The sequence below is a fragment of the Dama dama genome, chromosome 8, assembly GCF_033118175.1.
Source record: "Dama dama isolate Ldn47 chromosome 8, ASM3311817v1, whole genome shotgun sequence".
Classification (NCBI taxonomy): domain Eukaryota; kingdom Metazoa; phylum Chordata; class Mammalia; order Artiodactyla; family Cervidae; genus Dama; species Dama dama.
Window position 1 is genome coordinate 14,666,268 of NC_083688.1, and position 20,197 is coordinate 14,686,464.

At 52.3% G+C, this 20,197-nt stretch overlaps 2 protein-coding genes across 3 annotated transcripts in view; one reads left to right on the forward strand and one right to left on the reverse strand.

Moving 5' to 3' along the window:
* Positions 1–9,480, forward strand: part of NHSL3 (NHS like 3) — a 27,999-nt gene extending 18,519 nt beyond the window's left edge. Inside the window, exons 2-7 of the mRNA XM_061148469.1 lie at positions 2,915–3,085; positions 3,171–3,226; positions 3,529–3,652; positions 4,209–4,325; positions 4,433–6,955; positions 7,385–9,480. Coding sequence (XP_061004452.1) covers positions 2,915–3,085; positions 3,171–3,226; positions 3,529–3,652; positions 4,209–4,325; positions 4,433–6,955; positions 7,385–7,407 — 3,014 coding nt within the window. The 3' untranslated portion in view covers positions 7,408–9,480. The remainder of the gene's footprint in view (positions 1–2,914; positions 3,086–3,170; positions 3,227–3,528; positions 3,653–4,208; positions 4,326–4,432; positions 6,956–7,384) is intronic.
* A 270-nt stretch (positions 9,481–9,750) lies between these two features.
* Positions 9,751–20,197, reverse strand: part of YARS1 (tyrosyl-tRNA synthetase 1) — a 30,616-nt gene continuing 20,169 nt past the window's right edge. Inside the window, exons 7-13 of one of the 2 annotated variants that reach the window (XM_061148470.1) lie at positions 18,460–18,595; positions 17,928–18,013; positions 14,644–14,779; positions 13,564–13,661; positions 12,500–12,693; positions 11,835–11,976; positions 9,751–10,588 (exon numbers count right to left, since the gene is read on the reverse strand). In XM_061148470.1, the coding sequence (XP_061004453.1) occupies positions 10,478–10,588; positions 11,835–11,976; positions 12,500–12,693; positions 13,564–13,661; positions 14,644–14,779; positions 17,928–18,013; positions 18,460–18,595 (903 nt within the window). In that variant the 3' untranslated portion in view covers positions 9,751–10,477. Of the gene's footprint in view, positions 10,589–11,097; positions 11,804–11,834; positions 11,977–12,499; positions 12,694–13,563; positions 13,662–14,643; positions 14,780–17,927; positions 18,014–18,459; positions 18,596–20,197 lie in introns of those variants that run through there. The other variant, XM_061148471.1, reaches the window with a different exon arrangement.

Consider the following 20,197-nt stretch of genomic DNA (forward strand, 5'->3'; position numbering starts at 1 on the left):
CAGAGTGAGGCCAGTGGGAAGGATCCTGGGCAGGAGGAGCAAGAAGTCTGTGTGGAAGGCCTGCCTCTGTTGGGTGGCCGTGCAGAGTTCACAGTGCTTCCTTCTGGGGTTGCTGATGTCACGTCACCCCAGTGGGAAGACAGTCCTTTGGCAAATCTGGGGCCGAACACACACACACGAGGGGCTGTTAGCACCTGCTACCGTGATGGGTGTCTCCCTGGCTTCCCAGCATGTGTCCTGGGCTGGCTCCCACTCCTCTAGAACCTCTGCCAGGGGCTTTGCCATCCCCACAGGCAGTCCTGAGCCTCTGCCTGGCCGCTGCCTGCTCTGAGATCCTTCCCCAGGGAAGCACCCTCACCAGCCAGGAGGACTTGGGGCTGGGCATCATGCCAAGTCTAGTCTAGTGGCTCTTCCACCTCCCATCTGGCAGCTGGGACCCTTGCCTTAGCTCTGGCTCCTGACTATTTAGAAAAAGACTTGGGAACGTGACGGGGGTGGGGGGCAGTCAGCAGGCGGCCCCTGGAGTTAACTATCTTTGACCCTCCTAGTCATCCCCTCTACAAGAGCGGGGTGTTCAGAGACTCTGGGCCTCAGTTTCCCTGTCGGAGCCTGGGAGGGTTCCTGTCCCAGCCCCGCACTCGGGGGCGGTGTCGGTGGTGGGCGGGATCAGTGGCGAAGGTGGGAGGAGGACCTGGGGAGCAGCCCCTCCCCCTCCTCTGGCTGGAGCCGGCGCTCTGCAGCTGGGCTCTGGCAGAGTCCCCTCAGCACTGGGTTCTGGCGAAGAAGGCGTCGCCGGGTGTTCTGGAGAGGTCAGCGTAGGGGACGACCCCAGTGGTGCCTGCGGTCATGGTGGTGTTCCTGGGCCGCCACCTCCCGGCGCTCCTCGGGCTCTTTAAGAAGAAGGGTGAGTGGGTGTGGCTGGGGGCTTAGATGAGGGATCCCCGACACCCCCATTTGCCAGGCTCTTCTGTAGGATGGGGGGTCGAGGCCGGGGAAGGTCATGGGATGCGGGCTGGGGGCTGGAAATGAGGCCAGGCTGCCCTGTCGGCCACGATGCCTTTGTCCGGTGCTCTTCCACTGCCTTTGTCTGCTCTCTGCTCGTTCGGAGGGCGGCTCTAGGTGTCTCTGACCTTGAAGCCTGCAGCCCTCGGGCAGGATTGCCTTCCTCCAGGGGTGCTCATACTTTGCTGGGTACATCCCAGTACTTCAGTTCCAAGAGGTAGGGCACCCCCTCCCAGGTGGGCTCAGGTGTGTGGGAGGATGGCCAGTGGGAAGCAGAATGAGGAGGAAAGTAGTGACCCTGGAAGTTGGGGAGCAGGTCAGGGAAATCCTGTTTGAAGGCCTGGGGGTTTGTTTTGAGGGGAGGGGGCCTCTCCCCACTTTCTTCTAGGATATGGGCTTTCAGGCCTGGATTAAGATGTAGGGGCCAGAGCTTATTAGACTTTTTGGGGGTGCTAAAGGGCCCCCAAGTGTGGGTATGATTCAGGAGGCCCCTCTGGGAACCTGTCTTGGCTCTGACCGCAGTTTGCTGGGTGACCTTAGGCAAGACCTTTCCTCTTGGGGCCTGTTTATGGACTTGTAAACTCTGGAGATTAGGGAGAGGATCGCTGAGAGACGCACCCACCTCTGACCTTGTGGGTTTCCTGAGGATTCCCTGGGCAGGAGCTCAGCTGTTGAGGAATGGGCTGAGGAAGGAGGAAGGGACAGGTCAGGTGTCTGAGCTGAAGACCCTGATCTTGGGGCGTGGCCCTTTAAAGGGCTTGTTTTGTTCCTGTTGCTCCACAAGGTGCTGCCAAGGTCACGTGACCCACACCCGAGCTTTTGCTTATGTTGTGGGTTCCATTTAAAGGGGAGCTGGGGCTGCACAGTGCTGACACAGACCCCTATTCCCAGGATTAGATGACCAGCTCCTCCATGGGCGGGGCCTGTAACAGGATCCTTTGTAATGGATCCCTGGCTCCTTGGTATCAGGGCCTGGGCCTTGAAGAGAGGGGGATACCGGGGACTGGTCCCCAAGAGAGGCTGGACCTGCCTCTTCTGGGAGTGGAGGGGCTGGGGTCCATCTTCTCCCCTCCCCTGCCTATCCTTCCACTAGGGGACAGCTGCATGGGTGAGTGGGGGATCCAGGAGGCCATATCCTTGGTTTAGCCCACACCCCAGGACTTCTGGGAATCCAGTTATGACCCGTGTTAGTGCCCGCCCCTTCCTAGTGTCCCGTGTGTCTTTTTCATGGACCTGGGCCAAGGGGGTGTACAGAAAGGTGGTTTGTCTTTCTGTAAAGTGGAGCTCAGAATCTGGAGACAAGAGGAATGTATTTGCTCTGGCCTGTGTGTACACTGGAGTGTCTTACACGGGCCTCTGAGTGACAGTTGTGTGTATATATGAGTACTGTTTGCATAGATAGTGAATGGGGACTGTGGGAGTCATGTGTATACCTGGGGGCTGGGTGAGCTGTGGTGTGGGCACGCAGATGTGGTTATACTTGGATGCTCTTTGTTTGTATACACACTGAACGAAGCCTGTGGATGTTGTGTGCCTCTATAATGGGCGTATGTGCCCCTATATGGGGCCCTTTGTGTTGTGTGGGTACTCAGATACATGTACACTTGGATACAGCTTGAGTATGTATCGCATTGGCCAAAAAGTTCATTTGGGGGTTTTTCCATAAGATGCTATGGAAAACAAACTTTTCAGCCAACCCAATTCTTGGGGGCTGTGTGTATGGAGTATATACCCAGGGACTGTGGGTTGTGAGTACAGACTAGGAGAAGTCTGTACCGGGCAGGTGCTGGTACAGAAGGGTGCCGGGCAGGTGCCCTGTGCACTGTGGGGACTGTGGGTGCCCTTGCTCCAGTGCATTCGCAGGACCCAGATGCCTTTGGGCCTTACTTCCCTTCCTCCTTCATCCCACCAGGCTCTGCCAAGGCCGAGAGCGACAAACGACTGAGTGTAGGGTCCGGCCAGGGTCCAGGGTCTGTAGTGGATGACCACCAGGACAATGTCTTCTTCCCCAGTGGGCGACCACCTCACCTGGAAGAGTTACACACGCAGGCCCAGGAGGGGCTCCGTTCCCTCCAGCACCAAGGTAACTGCCTCCCTCCCCGTCCAGCGATGCTTTCAGCTCGCAAAGCCAGGGGCCTGGCTCAGCATACCTGTCTGATGTCTTTCAGAAAAACAGAAACTGAACAAGGGTGCCTGGGACCATGGAGACACCCAGAGCTTACAGGTGCGCCCCGCCCCCAGCTCAGTCCTGACTGTATTCCTCCCTCCCTGCTTGACTTGACCTCTGCCAAGTATGTCTTTGAACCTTTCTGGATCTGTTTCCTTTCTGTATCATGAAAGGCTGGACTAGTTGCCCACTGAGGGCTGGTCCATGGTAGCTCTGGTTGATGCCTGCTCAGTGCTAGGTGATGCTGGGGCAGGTTAGGAGGGGTGAATCTGAGTCAGAAGTTCAAAAGGGGGAGCCTGCGGAGGCAAGGGTCAGCCCCATTCACGCCTCTGGGTTGTTGATCCTTCTTCTCCCAACAGTCTTCCCGCACCGGGCCAGATGATGATAGCATCTCCTTCTGCAGCCAGACCACGTCCTACACGGCTGAGAGCTCCACGGCAGAGGACGCGCTCTCCATCCGCTCTGAGATGATCCAGCGCAAAGGTGTCTGCTCACCCGCCGGGGATTCTTGGGCAAGGGAGGGGGGAGCGGCGGGCACCCAGCATGTGCAGCTTTCCCTTTTCCCCCTAATCCACTGTTTCCCAAGACTCTGTGACTCAGTGAATTCAGGAAACATAGTACCCTATGTCCTCTTGGAGATTCGTGATGAACATTAACTGAAAAGCAGGATAGTTCAGAGTTGAAACCTGGGTTTGAGCCTCGTGTTGATACAGCTGTGTGATCTTGGGCCAACCCTTTACCTCTCCCTGTTTCTGTTTGATGTTCTATAAAAAGGAGGACAAGAATACTTACCTTATGGGAACAAATGCCAAGTGTTTAGAACACATAGTAAGTGTTCACTAAATGGAAATTATCCTTATTGACCTAGTAGAACCTTGCGGAAGAGCATCTAGCTTTAACCCAGTTAAAGCCCATGCCTACTTGACGGTGGAAAATCTTTTTTCACAGAGCTCTTATTAATATTCTGTAAAAGTCGTGCTTGGCGGAATGTGCTCCAAGACCTGCTCTAACAGTTTCTCTCCCCTGGACTGGCCCCCAGGCTCCACCTTCCGGCCCCACGACTCGTTTCCCAAACCATCTGGAAAGTCGGGGAGGCGGCGTCGGGAGCGGCGGAGCACAGTGCTGGGACTGCCGCAGCACGTGCAGAAGGAACTCGGTGAGCACCCCTATGAGGAGGCTGCGGGTTGGGAGCCCTGGCCCACCCCTCCGCTGACTCCCACCCACATCTCCGCTGACTCCCACGTCCTCCTTGGTCCGTTCCAGGCCTGCGGAATGAGCGTGAGGCACCAGGTACACCTCGGCCTCCAGGTCCACGGGATGCTGTGCGCATTCCCACAGTGGATGGTCGTCCGGCAGGCCCGGCCATAGGGCCGGGGGCCAGGGTGTCCCTGCAGGCGCTGGAGGCAGAGGCCGAAGCCGGGGCCGAGGCCCTGCTGCAGCGCCACATCGACCGCATCTACCGCGATGACACGCTCCTCGGCCGGTCCATGGGGGCCCGGCCCCCGCCGCTCACCCGGCCCATGTCCCTCGCAGTGCCTGGACTGACGGGAGGGGCCGGGCCTCCAGAACCCCTGAGCCCGGCCATGTCCATCTCGCCCCAAGCCACCTACTTGTCGAAGCTGATCCCACACGCCGTGCTGCCGCCCACCGTAGACGTGGTGGCCCTGGGCCGCTGCAGCCTGCGCACCCTGAGCCGCTGCAGCCTGCTCTCAGCCAGCCCGGCCTCCGTCCGCTCTCTGGGCCGCTTCTCCTCGGTCTCCAGCCCGCGACCCCGTAGCCGCCACCCTTCCTCCTCTAGCGACACCTGGAGCCACTCTCAGTCCTCCGAGACCATCGTGTCTGACGGCTCCACCCTCTCCTCTAAGGGTGGCTCTGAGGGCCGGCCAGAGAGCTCCGTGGCCAACAGTAGCGTGGCGCCCCCTCCCCCGGGGGGCAGCGGGCGGGGCTCTCCCAGCGGGGGCAGCACCGCGGAAGCCTCGGACACTGTCAGCATTCGGAGCGGGGGCCAGCTGTCTGGCCGGAGCGTGTCCCTACGTAAGCTGAAGCGGCCCCCGCCGCCTCCCCGCCGGACCCACTCGCTACATCAGCGCAGCTCAGCGGTCCCTGATGGGCCCTTGGGGCTGCCTCCCAAGCCCGAGCGGAAGCAGCAGCTGCAGCTGCCCCGGCCGCCCACCACTGGAGGGTCGGCAGGGATGGCGGCCCCGCCCTGTCCACCCAGCTCGGCAGGCGGCTGGGTGTCTGGCTTGTCTCCGAGTGGCTCCCGGCGCCCCCCACGCTCCCCGGAACGGACACTCTCACCCTCCAGTGGATACTCGAGCCAAAGTGGTACCCCTACCCTCCCTCCCAAGGGTCTAGCAGGGGCCCCCGCTTCCCCAGGCAAGGCCCAGCCCCCCAAACCAGAACGTGTCACTTCCCTTCGATCTCCCGAGGCCTCCGTCTCCTCTTCCCTCACGTCTCTGTGTTCCTCTTCCTCTGATCCAGCACCCTCAGACCGCTCTGGTCCTCACATGTCGACTGCCCTGGGTGACAGGTTTTTCATACCTCCTCACCCCAAGGTGGCCGCCCCCTTCTCCCCGCCTCCCTCTAAGCCCAAGAGTCCAAACCAAGCTGCCCTTGCCCCTGCTGTAGTCCCTGGGCCCGTCTCTACCACCGCTGCCAGTCCTGAGTCCCCACCCACTCCGCAGACATCCCTGACCCCACCTCAGGCATCTCCTGCTGCCTCCAAAGACCAGTCACCCCCTCCGTCCCCACCCCCATCTTATCACCCACCCCCACCTCCCACTAAGAAGCCAGAGCTGGCTGAGGGGGCCCTGTCTGCCCTGGAGACTGCTGAGGAGCCTCTCCAAGATCCCAACTGGCCCCCTCCCCCGCCTCCTACCCCAGAGGAGCAGGACCTGTCTATGGCCGACTTCCCACCACCCGAGGAAGCCTTTTTCTCAGTGGCTAGCCCTGAGCCCGCAGGCTCTTCACCCCTCCCGGAGGCCTCCTTACCTGCTGTTTCCTATCAGAGCCAGCCCTCTGGTACCCCAGACCCTCCTCCAGCCCCGCCAGCCCCACCTGCTGCCGGCTCTGTCGCAGGGCTTCTGGCTAAGGCCCCTCGGAAGGAGCCGGTGGGCTGCAGCAAGGGCGGGGGCCTTCCCCGGGAGGATGCCAGCGCGCCCCTGGTCACACCCTCACTCCTGCAGACGGTTCGGCTGCGCTCTGTGGGCGCTCCCACGGTGGCTCCAAATCCAGCATCGGGGCCATCGCCCCCCCAGAAGCCACTCCGAAGGGCCCTGTCAGGGCGGGCCAGCCCTGCGTCTGCCGCCTCCTCGGGGCTCCACGCGGCTGTTCGGCTCAAGGCCTCTAACCTGGCTGTCAGCGCGGGCCCTGTGGGTGCCCAGCCCAATGGACCACCTGAGGCAGAGCCACGGTCCCCTGCCTCTACGGCCAGCTTCATCTTCTCCAAGGGCACTAAGAAGCTGCAGCTGGAGCGGCCCGTGTCCCCGGAGACCCAGGCTGACCTCCAGCGGAACCTGGTAGCTGAACTAAGGAGCATCTCAGAGCAACGGCCACCCCAGGCCCCAAAGAAGCCACCTAAGGCCCCCCCGCCCGTGGCTCGCAAGCCTTCTGGGGGCGTCCCCCTTCCCACCTCCCCCAGCTTTCCTCGGGCTGAGCCCCTTACTGCGCCTCCCACCAACGGGCTCCCCCATGCCGAGGACAGGACTAAGGAGGAGCTGGCAGAGAATGGAAGTGTCCTGCAGCTGGTGGGCCCAGAGGAGCAAAAGCTGGGCCTGCCCGGTACAGGTACAGTGGGCTGGGAGGGGTAGGGTGTGGATTCCAGCACTGATCATGGGACACAGGTATCGGAAGTCCTGCCCTTAGGCACTTGCTCTTGGATCTTGAAGGTTTTTCTGGTCTCAGGGTGTCTAGGAATGGTGACCTGTCACCTTCAGTGAGCTCCATTGGAGTTTGATATGAGGGCCTCTGGAGTCAGACCTACTGAGTTTGAATTCCAGCTCTACCATTTTACCCACCCATCCTGGCCTTGAGTTCCTCACTGTGAAGTGTGAGGAGTGATACTTTATAGAGGCAGAGGGAGCATTTGTAAAATGTCAAGGCCCGTGCTGTGGGCGTGGTCAGTAAAGCAAGCGGGTGAGGATGTGCCCTGGGATCTTAGTGGCCAGAACCAAACTCAGGGGCCCCTGGCTGAGTGTCCCTTCTTTCCCTCTGCAGACCCACAGAAAGAGCTGGTCTGACCACCAGACTCCTCGCTGGCACTGCTGACCCATCCCAGGAATACATTCTCAGGGACGTTAGCGGCTCCGAGGATGAGAGGATACGGCAGACACAACCTAATGGGGGGACGCCTGCAGCCTTAACCTCCATGGCCTTCGGTATTTATGCAAGCCTGTGTGGACCCTGTCCTCCAAGTCACCCAGCTCTCATGCCTTTTCCTGAATGGACTCACCTCTGGCAGCTGCCGCTTCAGTCTTGGCCTTAGCCTCATCTTGGAGGAGGTAGCTGGTGGGAGTGGATGTCTGCGCCCCCTGCTGGCCTCAAGGCCACAGAGATGGGGGACCAGAGCACCTCACTTTTTTTTCATATCCAAATCATGCACATGCTGTAGTCCAGAATCAAAGCACTTTTGAAAAGTGGCTGCATGTCCATCCCCCTGGGCCCGTGAAGCCACATTCCAAGGGCCTGTTTACACGGCAGCAGCATCAGTCCCCAGCAGCCAGCCCATGGCTGGGACTAACCTGTCCCCCCGCTCCTCCGATCGTTTGCTCCTTTTTCTTAGTTCTTGGAGGTAGTCAAGTCGTATTCCCACAGGCTTCTCCAGGCTGGAGGCAGGAGTGGGGCTGTGGCATTCCAAAGCACAAAAGGTGCAGCAGGGGTTAGCCCCCCTGTGCCTCAACTTACCACCAACCAGCTTCCTGCCTTCTAGTTCTGCCAGGTGCTTCATGCAGGGGACAGGAAGTGGGAGCCTGTCAAGGTCCAAATGGGTGGTGGAGAACACCAGAGGGGAGGTTCACAGGCTCACTCTGCCCTCTAAGAACAGAACAGGGAGTCATGTCGTGGGTCACTTGGCCCCATTTCACTTGATCAGGTTGGGGTGGGGGAGCACGACTCTTTAGAGGCAGGAGCCCGTGGGCCGTGTCAGAGCAGGGTCCCTTTCAGCTTGGCAGGAAGTACTGAGGACGTGGATGAAAGGGTGGGGCTGGGGCTGGCAGGGAAGAGCTGCTTTGGGCAGTGGGCTGGCCCTGGCCCTGTGGATTTCATCCAGACCTTCCTTCGCTCTGCTCTGTGCATGTCCTTTCTGCAGCTGCCTGTTGGTGCAGGTGGTTCCACTCGGGGGGGTGCTGACGCCGAGTGACAGGATGGGAAGCCAAGGGTGCATTCTATTCCAGACTTTTCCCTAGTCACAGCAGGGGCACTTGATGCTTCTAGGGGCGGGCCGGGTGGTTCTCCCCCGTAGATGTCGGTCTCTGCTACTGATCTCTCCTCCAGGAATCTTACCGATCTTTCCATTTTCAACCTGTGCCACCTATGTTGGTAAGCTAGTTTCCTTCAAGGTTCTACGGGGGTGACCCTAGTGCTTCCTCTCACTGCAGTGTGGCTGTCACCAGGGTCGCCCCTTCTGTATTACCTTTTTAGCTGCTTCTCCTCCACCCAGGAGACAGGCTGACCTTCTCCCAGAACAAGAGCTGGGAACACAGGGGGTGTAGTTGGAGAGCCCAGGTTCCTCTGGCCCTCTCTGCTATCTTCTCTGTAGTTATAAACCAGTGTTCTTCCCTGCCCGCTGGGTATGTCTTGTGCCTGCCCAGTAAGATGGGGAAGACAGTCGGTAAACCAGCTCTGCTCAGAGCTCCTGATCAGCCTCCTGGGAATGAGGGACTAGGACCAGGCCAAAGCTTCCATGACATCAGGCCTAGGCAGCAGCCAGAGCTGCTGGAGGTGGGAGGGAGCCCACCTTCTGTCTCTTTCCCTCCCCGTTACTCCTTATCTTCAGTTAGTCCTCTGGGCTTGTTTCCCCACTGGGTGGGACAGAGTTGAAAGGAGAAGGGAGGATCTCCCAAGAGGCAATCCTTTGTCCTCTGGGGTAAATGAACTTGACCTAGTGCACATGGAGACCAAAAGCCTCTGGTTTTTAATTTCCATAAAAATGTTAGAGAGAGAAGTATATAGATATATATATATATTTCTTTAAATTTTTGAGTCTTTGATATGTCTATACAATCTGTTCCTTCTGCCCTGAAGCCGGAGTGAGACACATGGAAAAACTCTGTGTGGGTTTCATTCGAAGGTGTTAATTAAATGATTAAAACTTGGCTGTGGCTGCTGCTGCTTAATGGGGAGGGTGAGGGTGGTGGTCTGCACCCACATTTAGAAAGGAAAATGTTCTGGACCCCAAAGTGAGCCTTTTCTGCTCAACACAGCTGAAGGGAAAGTCAAGGTATCTGCTGTCCAGCCCAGTCCACCCATGCCCCCATTACAGGTTCAAAAGTCCAAGATAGATACAGCCCTAGGCAGAGTGAGGAGCCCAGAAGCTGCTATACTGTATTCTCTCCTGAGCTCACAGACAGGTCCCATCCAGGCACCCTTGTTCAGGTATTTTATTTCAATTTATGACAGCGACATTTAGTGGTTCTGAGATGGCTTATGGAGAAGTACCCCACACTCCCTGAAGAAAAAACCAGTCTGTGCCATCCAACAACACACAGCTGGTTCAGGGAGTGTCCCCACCTAGCATGATCAAAGGACATTCCAGGAGCCCTGTCCCCCAGCGCCAAGCCTCAGAGTTGGCATGCTTGGGGAAAGCTGCCAGCCACTTGGTAGACCACTAGGTTCTCTGTTTTCCCTTCCCTCCCCTTTTCAAATCCCACAGTTTCCTGTTGGGGAGAGGCTGTAATTAGCCCGGTTCAGGCACCAGATCCCAGCCAGAGACATGGCTGCCGTGATAACTCTAGGAAAACTGGAAACCAATATTTTTCCAATTAGAAGGATTATGGCATAACCTTTTTCTGAGTTACATTATATTGAAACCAGATTTGTCAGATCAGCTGCCAAGGGAAGAAGGTAGGGCTGGACTCCCCGTGCTGCCCTGCCCCCATCACTCCCCAGGTCAGCCTCTCCCTGCAGCCAGACAGGATGCTCCTGGACCCTAGGGAGGCTGAGCTGCCCCTCACCAAGTCTTGTGCCTAAAAGAGTCCTGAACATCCTGCCTCAGTGTCCTGGGAGATGGATAAGCAGGTGATGGACGGAGCAAATTAAGGAGACAACAGATGACTAAGGATGATGAGAGAAGGGAGGAAGACGCCAGGTTGGCTAGCTGATGTTCCCCCCTTTCAGCGATTTACAGGAGACGGACCCCAGCTTGGTCATGAAGTTGGTTTGCTTCCACTGTGCAATGCACTCGTCAGAAATTTTAAAGTCAGCCTAGGCAAGAAAAATAACAAAAAAAAGTGATTATAGTGATGGTGGCAGGACGTCAAGAAAACAGACTCATACTACTAGTAGTAAGGTGACTCAACTTCTCTAAGAGCAGTTTGAAAACTTTCATCTCCTATCATTTGCCTAAGGTAAGTTCACTTCAGGAATTTAGTTTAAGAAAATAATCATGAATAAGTACAAAGAACTGGTCCAATGCATCTACTGTAGCATTCTAAGTGAAAATCTGAGAACAACCTCAATGTCCAAATAAGGTTTTGGATAAAATGATCATTATGGTACTATACTATATATATGTGATTCTCACTCCTCAGTATTTAAGAAGATAGGTAAAATTTTGAAGCATAAAGTTAAAAAAAAAAAGAATAAACATATAGTACGACTCAAACTACCAATATAAACACATTATCACTATACATAAAAGTCCAGAAGGAAACCAATCACTAATGACATGTTTCAGAACCAGTAGGTAGCAGAATTATAGATGTTATTTTTGTTCCCCCTACATTTTAGACATTTCTACAATGAAAATTTAGTTTATAGCCTAGAAAAAAAATAAGTTGTTCAAAAAACCAGCCTGGGAAACTAGGAAAGGAGGGAGTGGACAAAGCCAGGTGTCACTTGCAGGAGCATGGAGAGGCAGAAACCACTCTAAAAGCCCTCCAGAAACACTTGTCTCTGGAGGAAACCAAGTATTAACTAGATAAAGCCACACGTGCAGTGACTTAGCTGCACAAGGAGAGTGAATCTCTGCTGCTTTATGCAGTGATGTAGCCCCCCAGCACCTAGAACAGTACCAGACATACATGTTAGGGACTCAACAGGTGCTAAATGAATGAATGAATGAATTCTGGACAGGTGATGTGAGTCAGTGCTCTGAGAATCAGTGCTCTCACACCAGGTTGGGCAGGAAGGACTCCAGGAGGGCTCTGATCCTGGCTCTATCACTTCCAGTGTGGCCGTGCTGGGGATCATCTCCCATCATAGACTGAAGGCCTAACGAGGAAACATCTCCAGTCCCTCACACGATGCCTCTAGCAGTCTGTCAGTGCTCAGGACCTGTGAGGGCCCATGGGCTCCTCGGGCACCTCATTTGAGAGGGCTGGAATGAAGGAAGAGAGGGGCTTAGATGCAGGAAGGCCCAGCTGGGAAATGGGCAGGTGGGGAATCAGTAACAGCAATCTGCAGACAGTCCGGGCAGCCCTGGAAAGAGGGAGAAAGGGCAGCGTGTTACCTGCAATTTCTCAAAGACTTTCTTCTTGGGCTTCAGCTCTTCGTCCGGTTGGCCCTTCTCATAGCCCTTCACAAACACTCGCTCACCAGGAGCAGAGCCTGCAGGAGGGTCTAGAGGCTCAACCTTGCGGTTTACCCCTTCTCTGGAAGGACACACAGGACAATGAGACAGTGAGGCCCTGGATGGCCTCCAGCTGCCGTGGAGGCCAAAGCATTGGGGCCTTTACCTCATGGGCTCTAATAGGATTTAGGGTACCCACAATGCCAGAGCCCCAGGAGCTCCTCACTGCTGTACCACATCTCTGGACATTACCAGCACTGGGTCAACCAGGGCTTAACTGAAATCCTATGTCAGGAGAGATTCCAAAACTCGGGCTTTTAAGGGATATGATGTAATAGCCAATGAACTGGGTTTGAATCCTGGCTTCACTCATTACTAGTAGAGCGACTTGAGCATGCACATAGCTCTGAATCTTTCTATTTTAATACAGTTAACTTAAGGTAAAGTGCTTCATCCACGGTTCCTGTACAATAAGTAATTCCTCCATGCATCATCTTTTGGGGAGTGTTCTCAGGGCCTCCACCTGGCATGTGGAAGGGCAGCATGTGGGCCACCCCCCTCTTCCAGGCCTCCCAAGGCCCTCTAACCCCCCAGTGCTCACTCACATAGAAGCACACAGGAGCATGCCTTGGGACTCGACTCCTCTCATCTTCTGGGGTTTCAGATTGCACAGCACCACCACCAGCCTGTCCTGTAGTTCCTCCTTGGGCACAAACTGCACCAGGCCGCTCACCACAGTCCGTGGCTCAGCTTCCCCCACATCAATCTTCTCCACATACAGGCTGTCTGCATCTGGGTGCTGCCACAAGAGATGTCAAGTCTTGGAGAGTATCACAGTGGAACAGATCATGGGGCCTGGTGAGCCCTCTGGCTATAGAAAGGGGCATCCACTCTCTACAGGGGCCCCAGAGGAACCCTCTAGAGCCAACTCTCCAGGTCTCAGATAGCAGACATGAGAAGGGGCCCTGAAGAGACAGATTTGAGTAACATGAGGCTAATTACATGCATTAGAGGTGAAAGGAGTCTCTAACAGAGATTAAAATGGCCTGGAGTGCCTGGGTGGCCATCCTTATGGCTAAATGTGCGCTGGATCAACCCCAATCCTGGGGGGGACTGGAAGATGGGGGACGGCTACCGGCTTCACCATCTGAAATGAAAGCATCAGTAGCTCTTTCAAGGTAGTTTTGGTGGTTGGTCTATATGGTGAAAAGCAAATATATACTGGGAGAAAAAAATATCCAGACCACTGGTCCTAGGTCACTGGCTACAAAGCTTTCTGCGCCTCTGGGAAAGAGGAAGTCCTTCTTTCTTCCTTCACCATTTTCTGGGGTGGGGACAGGGAAGGACAAAGTGGCTGATCGACGATAAGGTCTGCAACTAGTTCAGACAAGCTGGGAGATACCAGGTGAGTCCATCAGACTGGATGTGATAAACAAGTTCCTTCTGACTAACATCCGCTCTGTACTCTGAGTTCCTGGCTGTGTTTGGTTGCATGAGGTCCAGAGATAGCCAGGGGAAAAGCCTGATGCCTCGAACTAGATGCTTAGGTGCTGACTTGCAGTATGACCTAAGGGCTGTTGCTTTCCATCCCAGGCCAGGTTTCCTCCAGATGGAAGCAGACAAACCTGACCCCTGTCTGCCTCTCCAGGACGTGGTAGAAAATGAGTACCTTGTCCACACTAATGACTTTCCCCACACGGATATCCAGCCGGGATGGGATGACCTCCTCTGGTTCTGAATTCTTGGCAGGGCCTTTGACAGCTGGCTCTGGGGATGAGAAGAACCCAAGGCTCACAGCTCTCCTTCCCACGACAGATCAGCTGCTGATGCCCTCAAATAAGGACATGAGCAGGACTTAGTGCAGAATCCCTAGAATCCACCCACTGAATTAAAACAGAGGAGGCTGCTGTTGAGAAGAGACGTGCCAGATTTCACTTCTCTCCCGCTCAGGTATTGGGCTGGAGGGGAGAGGAGGGGTTGGTGTAGCTTTGCTGTCATTCACACGCTCCATATATAAGTACTGAGTCTTTTCTGGGAGGCCCCCACAAAGACTATCAATGTTAACATCTCAGCTTCGTGGCTACATGGCTGGTCAACTAAGAGCCAGTCACAAAAATGCAGAAGGGAACTTGGTGAATCTAGAGATCAGCTTCCCTAAGGAGCTGTGCAAGCCCTGCCTGAGCAGCTACGTCAGCCTCAGGGTCGGATGCAACCTCTCTCCTTAACTGAAGACGTGGGTTTCGTGAAAGGACCAACTCGTGTGTCTCACACCAGCACTCACAGCACTGTTGGTACAGCAGGGTATAACTGCGTCAGGTGGCTCAGCGGTGAAGAACCCACCTGCCGATGCAGGCGACGCGGGTTTAAACCCTGAGTCGGGAAGGTCCCCTGGAGAAGGAAATGGCAGCCCCCTCCAGGATTCTTGCCTGGGAAATCCCATGGACAGAGGAGTCTGGTGGGGCTATGGTCCATGGTGTCACAAAAGAGTCGGTCATGACTTAGCGACTAAAACAACAGCAAAATTGCTTCGTGATACTGACCAAACCAAATTCAAGATGACGAGTTTTCCATTCTAGCAGTCAATGGGGCATGACATTCCTGCATTTCAGACCCTCCTGGCTTCTTGGGCCTGAACTGAAGACAAACCCTTTTCTGAGGAACGGACAGGCTCTCTACATGTCTCTCATGCTCTCTCATGCTAGTACCCTCCCACACCCCCGTTCCCGGGCCCCTCCCCAGCTAGCCTTACTCTGCTTTGAGGGATCTGGGTAGGCAGCGCTGGACAGTTTCTTCAAAGCAGGGGTATTAAACTTCTCCCGGATGGGATCCAGCAACTTGTTCAGGGCAACTTCAACAGAATTCTTTAGGTCTCCAGGGTGTACAACCTGCAAGTGCATAAGGCCGGTGAGAAGGGGCACTGAACAGGTAAATGGGGTGCAGGACACCTGGATCTACTAAGAAAAATGTGCGGACAGAACGCACAGTGTTTTCCCAGCAGAGTCTTATTTGAACCTTAGAACAACCTTGTGAAGCTGGCAGAGTAGAGAAGGGGACACAGGTTCAAAAGGTTATCTAGTTTGTCAGAGACTTAGGTCTTCTGACACTGAACTCCATGCTAATTTGAGAGTTTTTAGAGGCTAAATGTTTCTAATTAGTCAAATTTCTCTGTACGTGCAAAACTGCTCAGTCATGTCCGACTCTATGCGACCCCATGGACTGTAGCCTGCCAGGCTCCTCTGTCCCTGGGATTCTCCAGGTAAGAACACTGCAGTGGGTTGCTGTGCCCTTTTCCAGGGGATCTTCCCGATCCAGGGATTGAATAAAAGTCTCTTGAGTCTCCTGCATTGGCAGGTGGGTTCTTTACCACTAGCGCCACCTGGGATGACTCAAATTCTTCCATTTACGCTCTGAGTAGTGGCATAAAGCAGGTATTATTTATATACAGGGAAACATTCACACAGGGAACCCAGGGGCTACAGACAGCCTGAGGGGGAGATGAGTGAGCAAGAAGGAAGAACAAAGGCTCTGATGTTAGATCACCTGGGGTGAGAGTCCCAGCTAGCTGGGTGACCTCAAACCAGGCACTTAACCTCTCTGAGTTTTGGATTCTTCACTTAAAAATAAATGAAAATAACAATACTTGTATCTTCCAGTGTCGGAATGAGGATTAACTCACTTAACATGGGTGAAAATGATGCGTAGTGCTAGTTCATGGTAGGAGCTCAGTAATTCCATTTTTTCTTCTCGTGTCCCACGACTAGAACCTTTACATGCTAAATCTGGCCCAAAAGGATCTTCTAAGGTATTCCGACAGATGTCCCTTAGGTATGAATACATGTAATAAAACAAATCCTATGTTTTTGTTTCTGATGCTACTCCTTCATTTTCTCGGGAATGGTGTTTTTGTTGTTGTTGGCCACACTGTGTAGCATGTGGGATCTAGTTCCCTGACGAGGGGTTGAACCTGGTTCTAGGAGAGATAGAACCAAGTCCTAACCACTGGACCACCAGGGAAGTCCTTCCTTTTTAACAAAAGAAAAGCTTTAGACCTGCACTGTCCAATATGGTGGTCACAAGCCACATATGGATATTTAAATGTAAGTTAGAATTCAGTTCCTCTGTTGTACTGGTCACATGTGGCCAGTGGCAACTGTTGTCAGTACAGATAAGAACATGTTTACCATCACAGGAAGTGCTGCTAGTTATGTTATCTTTCTTTAGAAACATTTCTTCTATTCCTTCTCAGTGAGAGAAAGTGAAAGTGTTAGTCACTCAGTTGTGTCTGACTCTGCGACCCCATGGACTGCAGCCTGTCAGGCTCCTCTGTCCATGGGGCTCTCCAGGCGAGAATACTGGAATGTGTAGCCATTCCCTTCTCCAGGGGATCTTCCCGTCCCAGGGATTGAACCTGGGTCTCCTGCTTTGTAGGCAGATTCTTTACCATCTGAGTCACCAGGGAAGCCTTTTTATCACTTCCACAAAAGACTGCTCATGAGGTTGAAGAGTTGAGTGTGGGTTCCATGGCCTGCCTCAGGCTGCAGACAGACAGTTTCAGAGCAACAGCTGCCAAATATCCAAAAAATGGGCCTGAAGGAACCTCAGAACTCAGAGGTCACTAAGTCTTTTCTTCCATTGGACGCTCAAACCCTCATATGACATTGCCTCTGGCCTCTGCCTGAACACTTACCTCAGTGATGGGGAATGCAAGGGCAGGCAAGGCAGCCCTGCCCATCACCACACAACTGAGGTCTTCAAGCTTAAACAAGCCTCCCTGCAGTCTGCATCTGCAGTCCTGGTTCAGCCCTCTGTTGCCACAGGAAGAAACCTCACCCCTAACTCAGGAGAGTTCTTCTTGGGTTTGAGGATGGGTGAACACATACTTGCATTCCAGTTCAACATGCCCATTCTTTCAACTTGTGCTTTATGACCTGGTTTGCAACCAGTTCCCTATCACCACATCCTTCCTCTCCCCATCAATACACTCCAGATTGTCAAATAAACATTACAAAATTTATTTTTGTGAGGCTTATTTGACAAAAAAACCTCACAAAAAGTCCAACACAACCAAAATGGCCAGTGGCAACTATGTTAGTGCAGATAAGAACAGGTATCTTACCAAAGGTACTCAGAACATTGGAGAACCGAATGATCAACTCCCTGGTCTGGACTCTACATTTCTGATGATGAGGCCAAGACCTCGTGAACATTTCTGACAGCCCTGTCATAATGCCAATTCAGCCCGTGTTCAGAGCCAGTCAAGACCCCCACCTCATCCACTATATACAGTCATTACTCGCTTCCTTTATCATCTGGCCCAGTCTTCCTCTACCACAGTGGCCCCCTCACCTTGCAGACTCCAGTCAGACTCTAAACCACTTGACGGTCCCTAGATACCACACTGCTTCCTCTTACCCTGCCTCACACAATGAATTCCCTCACAGGTTTCCTGAAGAACCCCTAATGAGTGAGACAGTGTGTGAACGTCATCCCCACCACAAAACTTTCCGAGCCAGCCAGTTAGTCACTTCCTCCCGTTCTATTTCTGGACCATGTATATATGGTACAGTAACCAGTAAATGACATTTATTTACAAGTCATCCTCTCCTATGGACTATGAGCTTCATGAAGATTTAATCCTCTTTGTAATATCAGCCCCCTAGCATGGTGCCAAACACATGGGCACCTAGGAGGTCTTTTGTTAAATTGTGGAAATAGTATTCTCTCTTCTGTTCTTTTATAGCTGCGTCTCTTTTCTGAACCTTGATGTGGTACCTGAAATGCTTCATCTTGTTGGGTTTGATCCTTCATTCCAGGTTAAGTCCTTTGGAGAGTGATTAAGACACCAACATACTAGCTTTCTGCCATTTGCTAATCTACTCCACGAACCATCTGAATCCTCATCTGAGCCATTAACAAAATATACAGCCTTGAGATCATCATGACAGAGCCCTATGGTAGAAAGAAACTTGGTGAGGCCACACAGAGAGGTTTGTCAGAATAAATTCAGTGGGGATAATCCTCCTCTGGTATTACCTCATCAGCAAAGTCCTTTTCCAGGTCCAAGTAAGCTGTGTAGGTTTTGTTTCCACCCCATTTTTCATCTCGAAGGATCACAAACTCTGTAAGAAAAAGGATTCATGCCAACAAACTCACAGACGATGGCGAGTCAGCATCCCTGGCCCAAACATGTATTTGTAGTTTCTGCCATGTATTTTAAACTTAATCGTACAGTATTTTATTGTTTTTTAAATTGGATCAGTGGCAGTGTTGTATACCCAGCTAGCATCCAAGCTCAGGGGAAACAATTGTGTCTTACATCTCTTTTGTATTCCTCCACTCCACATGCCTACCCCCTTCATTCCTACCACTCATGCCCACTCAGACATGCAAACACACAGACATCTCAGTGATATCCCCACTTCAATCACACATAACATATGAGAAATCAGAGCAGAGAATCAGAGAAGCCAGTCTCTGGAGGAAGACTGACAAGCCACAGGTATGACCCAGCACTGGTTTTGCTATTTCAGCCTAAACGCTGAGAAGAAAACAGGGAGTATCTTACCAGACTTGAGGGGAAAGAGAACATGTCTGATGAAGGCCAGAACGCCGTTGTTCTCCACATTCCCTGGCTCACAGAAGGCCTTCTTCAGTTTTTTCTTTACATCCTCTTTCCGATCAAGCAGATCAATCTTGGACTCCTAGAAGCCAGGGAGGAGAGGAGGACCTCTTGTGGTTGAAAATGAGAATATGCTCAACTCATCTGTATTTTAATTTTTTGGACAAAGATGTAAACATTAAATGACTTTAATGTGAGCAGAATTAATTGGAGTCAAGGACCACTCACAATACTACATAAAAATATTTTAATTTTTCTCTGTTCTTCCCAGGCCTTGTTTGTAGCATACGGAATCATGGCAAATTTGTATCTGGAGAATAAATGTCCTTGGGACTATATCATAAGTACCTGCGAGTGGCTACCTAGTCTTCACTTGTAGATTTTATGTTGTATTATATTCCTAATTATTAGTGACAATGTAATTTATTTAGCAGTTTCTAAACTGTCAGATTTGCTCTCATCTTTACAAACTATATATAATGCTACAACGAACCTCTCTGCAGAGGTCCTCTTGCCTTCTCTAGGATTACTTCCTTAAGCTACCAAACACTGCTGGGCCCCGAACTGTTTTCCGACAGGCATACAGCAAGTGACACTGCCACCCGCCATGTGTGAGGAGACGTTTCGCGGCAATCGCCAACACCAGGTATTATTTAGCGCCTTTGTCCTTCATAGGGCAATAGGCTTTGTTTCTTATTTTGGAGTGAGTGACCTCATGCTCATTTGTGTCCAGTGGTTACCAAGCTCAGTCAACATACGACTGGATGTGAATCACCTGGGGCGCTTAAAATAACATAAGCTACTGGGCTCTACCCAAAGCTACTAAATCAAAATTTTGGGGGGTTGACCCAGACATTTGCATTTTTAAAAGCTCTCGTGTGGTTCTGATGCAGTCACATTTTGGAACTGATGCTGGTGCTATTTCTAGGATGAAGACATGGTAAACGTGACCAAATAGGATAATCTAGAAATCAGACTTAAAGAACTAGTTGAATGTCCAAAATGACTTCAATTTGAATCAACTAGTAGGCTGTGAAAGAAAACAAGATTTCTGAGTTGTCCCCCAGAACCACTTTATCAATGTGCCCAACGCAGGGGGAGCTGGATTCAATCCCTGGTCAGGGAACTAGATCCCACATGCTGCAACTGAGAGTTCGCAAGCTGTAAGATCAAAGATCCCGTGTGCTGCAACCAAGACTTGGCACTGCCAAATGAATAAATAAATATTAAAAAAAAAAAAAAAGAATCTCTAAGGACAGGGCCTTACTCTACACACACATTCTCTCCTTTATAAAAATTCCCCAGGCGATTCTAAAGATCAGCCATGTTTGTGAACCCAGAACCCAAACTTCCACTTCTTTGGCTTCTACCAATTCTTGTATTCTGTGCCCTAAATGATCAGAAGAAAAGTGTACCTTCCCTAAGCAGGACTTTTAAATGTTAAGACATCATATTTATCAAAATCATCATATTAAATACCACTGTAAGAATCAAAGTGCTAACTGATGTCAACAAGGACCTACTGCATAGCACAGGCAACTCTTCCCAATATTCTGTAATAACTTATGTGGGAAAAAAAATCTGAAAAAGAATGGATATATATATAACTAAATCACTTTGCTATGTACCTGAAACACAACACTTGAATCAATTATACTCTAAAATAAATTAAAAACTAAATTAA